Source organism: Hordeum vulgare, chromosome 5H (assembly GCF_904849725.1).
Source record: "Hordeum vulgare subsp. vulgare chromosome 5H, MorexV3_pseudomolecules_assembly, whole genome shotgun sequence".
Lineage (NCBI taxonomy): Eukaryota > Viridiplantae > Streptophyta > Magnoliopsida > Poales > Poaceae > Hordeum > Hordeum vulgare.
In genome coordinates this window covers 336,957,938-336,961,698 of record NC_058522.1, presented here as the reverse complement: position 1 = coordinate 336,961,698, position 3,761 = coordinate 336,957,938, and the positions used below count along the sequence as shown (strand labels likewise).

The 3,761-nt window shown below is 43.5% G+C and overlaps 1 protein-coding gene across 1 annotated transcript; it reads left to right on the top strand.

The window, feature by feature from the left end:
* Positions 1-388: 388 nt before the first annotated feature.
* Positions 389-2,797, top strand: LOC123395703 (dof zinc finger protein 3-like). Its single transcript, XM_045090735.1, has 2 exons — positions 389-679; positions 1,554-2,797. The coding sequence occupies exon 2, from the start codon at positions 1,554-1,556 to the stop codon at positions 2,553-2,555; it is 1,002 nt and encodes a 333-aa protein (XP_044946670.1). The 5' UTR covers positions 389-679; the 3' UTR covers positions 2,556-2,797.
* Positions 2,798-3,761: the final 964 nt, after the last annotated feature.

The window sequence follows — 3,761 nt, the reverse complement described above, 5'->3', positions numbered from 1 at the left end:
GTTTTCTAGCCGCGGTCGCTGACAAGATAGCCAGATATACAATTGGAAGGCAAGGAAGAGTGATGATGAAGATTTGCACTGGATGAGACCTGGTGTGCTGTTCATACCCATGCTATCTCATGAGACAGGTGTGTGAAGGTTTTGTGGTCCATGCCTGTCATAGACCTGTAGAGTGCATGCGTCCATCCATGTTGGTATAGCACGTCAAAGATAATATACACATACGTATGCACGGCCGGCCGGCCCCATGTTTTGCTGTTGGCCCCAAGCTCTGACAAGCAACGGAAGGAGGAAGGATGGAGAAGCTTGCAGCACAAGAGCCCCGGCATTAGGCTCGTCTTTCTCTCTCTTTTCTGTTTTCAACCCAAGGCTTGCAAGCCATCCGTCCTTCTCTCTCTCTCTAGTGTGCGCGTCACCTCTAGCCGTTTTGTCTTCCAGGGACAACGAGCCAGCAGCTCTACAGCCGTTTCTGTCTTACCAGTGCTACTGGCTATACACAGTTCATGACTCACATGAACACATCCTCTATTAATTTGACCCTATATCTGGCTTGCTCATTCTGCGGTAGTGTTTAAACATCTGCCTAGCCTTACGGGTATAAAAAGGAGGGCAACTTCACCCTATCCCATAACACTAGAACAAACAACACCTATACTACATACTACCCTTCGTTCACCTGGTGAGCTTCTTCTTCCTTTGATCTCTATCATTTACTCTTTCTACCTTCTTCTTCCTCCTCGTGCATGCGACTTTTGCTAGATAAATTACTTGCAGTATTGCTCGCTGCAAGGTGTGCTAGCTAGCTAGCGATCTTCACTCTTGTAGATCCATCCATGGGCTATTCCAAAATATATGTCTCCTGTTTACGAGTTCGTGTGTACATTCAAGTACCTAGATCTTGATTTTGAAGAGTTCATGGCTGAGTTTTAAAATTAATTCCTGGCCTATCTAGTTTGGTATGTGTAATTTCGATGTTGTTGCCTCAATTTTAGCGAATCGCTCATAGCTAGAACAATAAAGGGGGCAACCGTATGTTTCCATTTCGAAAAGGGGATATTTTTAGGGTCTGCATCGATTGATGCACACGGCCGTTACCACATTCAATAGGCACTGATCCATGATGCATGCCGGATTCACTACTTTTGTACGCAAGGTTTTATTTATTTTTTGTCTCGATTTACAAAAGGTTGGATCTGATTTTGTAGTTCTTTTTTATCCATGCCGGATTCACTACTTTGTATCCAAGATTTTATTTTATTTTTATCTCGAATTCTTACATGTCTGGTTAGCTAATTAGGAGTGCTTGGGATTAGGCTTTCAATGAATACTAATACCAGGCAGCCTAGGAAGAGACAACTTATTTTTTAAGGCACTCAAAAGAACTAACACTTAGATTTGTAGCGGATTAATTAAATCTATTGTATGGATCTTATAATTTGAATTATGCACCCATCATGACATTTTGAGTTAACCAATGATTCGACATGTCTGACACATTAGGATTAGCAACTTAACTTAATTTAATTCGATATGGTTGTATACATTTGTGGTAGATGGAGGAAGTGTTTTCGTCCAACTCCAAGAGCAAGGCCGGTCAGATGGCGGGAGAGGCGGTGGCGGCGGCCGAGAAGAAGTCTCGGCCGAAGCCAGAGCAGAAGGTGGAGTGCCCTCGGTGCAAGTCTGGTAACACCAAGTTCTGCTACTACAACAACTACAGCATGTCCCAGCCGCGCTACTTCTGCAAGGCCTGCCGCCGCTACTGGACCCATGGTGGCTCCCTCCGCAACGTCCCCATCGGTGGTGGTTGCCGCAAGCCCAAACGCCCGGGGACCTCTGACGCCCACAAGCTCGGCATGGCCTCCTCATCGGAACCCACGGGTGTCGTGCCCCCCTCGAACTGCACAGGGATGAACTTTGCTAACGTCCTCCCGACGTTTATGTCTGGTGGCTTTGACATTCAAAGCAGCCTCTCCCTGACAACTTTTGGGTCATCATCCTCATCCAACCCGACGGGGTTGATGTCCCCCGGTGGGACGACTTCATTTCTGGATGTGCTGAGAGGTGGTGCAGGAGGGCTTCTTGATGGCAGCCTCGGTCCAAACAATGGCTACTACTATGGTGGGCATGCCAATGGATCAGGCATTGGGATGTTGATGACTCCGCCAACGGTATCGTTTGGCATTCCAAGTCCGATGCAACAACATGGCGGTCTCGTGGTTGGTGGAAATGGAATAGGTGGCACAACTTCTTCAACATTTCAGGGCAACGCTGGCGAGGAAGGAGACGATGGTACGGGGTCCATTATGGGGCTCCAGTGGCAGCCACATGTTGGTAATGGTGGCGGTGGTGGTGTTGGATTAGGAGGCGCGCATCATCTTGGGACTGGGAACAATGTGACGATGGGCAACAACAACAATAATAACAACCAGAACAACAATAACGGCGGCGGTGCTGGTGATGACGACGATGGTGGGTCATCGAGGGATTGCTACTGGATCAACAATGGAGGATCGAACCCATGGCAGAGCCTCCTCAACAGCACCTCCCTGATGTAAGTGGAAGAAGAAAATGGGAAATATAGGCCATTGAATTGGAGAATTGGGTCGATCATTTTCTTATTACTGTCGATGCTTCTTTTTTGTTACTTGCTTGAAGTATTTCGCTCGGTCATTTTCATGTGTCTTTTAAGAAGGGATTATTTTGTTTATTTGAGTGAAACTCGAGAGAGTGTGTCACATTGGGATGCTTAATTTAAGTTTATTTGTTTCTTCACATTAATTATTTAAGGATTTATGGTATAATCTTTATAAAAGTTATGTTGTGTAGAGAAATGGATGCACATTATGGTTAGACAAGTTGGTTTACCCACTGGTCAAATCATTGTGCCATGGATTGTATTTCAGCATCTGAAACCTCATTCATAGAAACACTACTCAACATGGTCTTTTTGTGGGTTATAACATATATTATCTCATTATTCATTTACCAAATCTTTCCCGTTCTGGAAAGGGATTTTTTATTTAATTCAATTCAACATTTTATTAACATTGCGCGAATATTGTAGGAATGAGATGGTTTGTCCATCAGATATTTTTCTTCTTTCAAGCAGTTTTGGCTCGCAATAAAGCTAGGATCATGTGACCCTTGTCAATCGAGCTAATTCATGAGCTATAGCATTTGAGTTTGCCTTACAAAGGTTGTATTGGTACTTCCACATTTGCACGCATGGTATGTTAGCATATGTCTTTCTAGAAAAACTGAAAGTGTGCTCTACTAGCATACTCACACTTTTAAGGTGGACCATGCTTCTTGTTCAGAGCAACATTAGCCATTATGGAACTAATTATGCAATAGAGGTTGTGTTTTTTGTGGGTTATAAAGAGATTGTCTCATAAATTATTACCAAGATAGTGACCATCTCAAGCACTCTTAAAACAAAATATGTTAAATCCATCAAAAAAAAGTTTTATAAGGTGCACTAGTCTTTCAAAACATTTTGGAGGCGCGACGCTTGCCAATCAAGCTAATTCATGAGCTATATCATTTGATTCCCTAGGACAATGTTGATAATCTTACAAAGATCTTGCTGGTTCTTTCACATATGCGTGTATGATTCTTAGGGTATTGTTTTTAGAAAACTCAAAAGGGTGTTTTGCTAGCATATCTATCGTCAAGACGAGCCTGTTCGGGGGTGACTCACTCTTTCATGGTGAGTTTCCCATAGGAATATCATTGTTTCTAGATCTTATTGTGACTTTAAT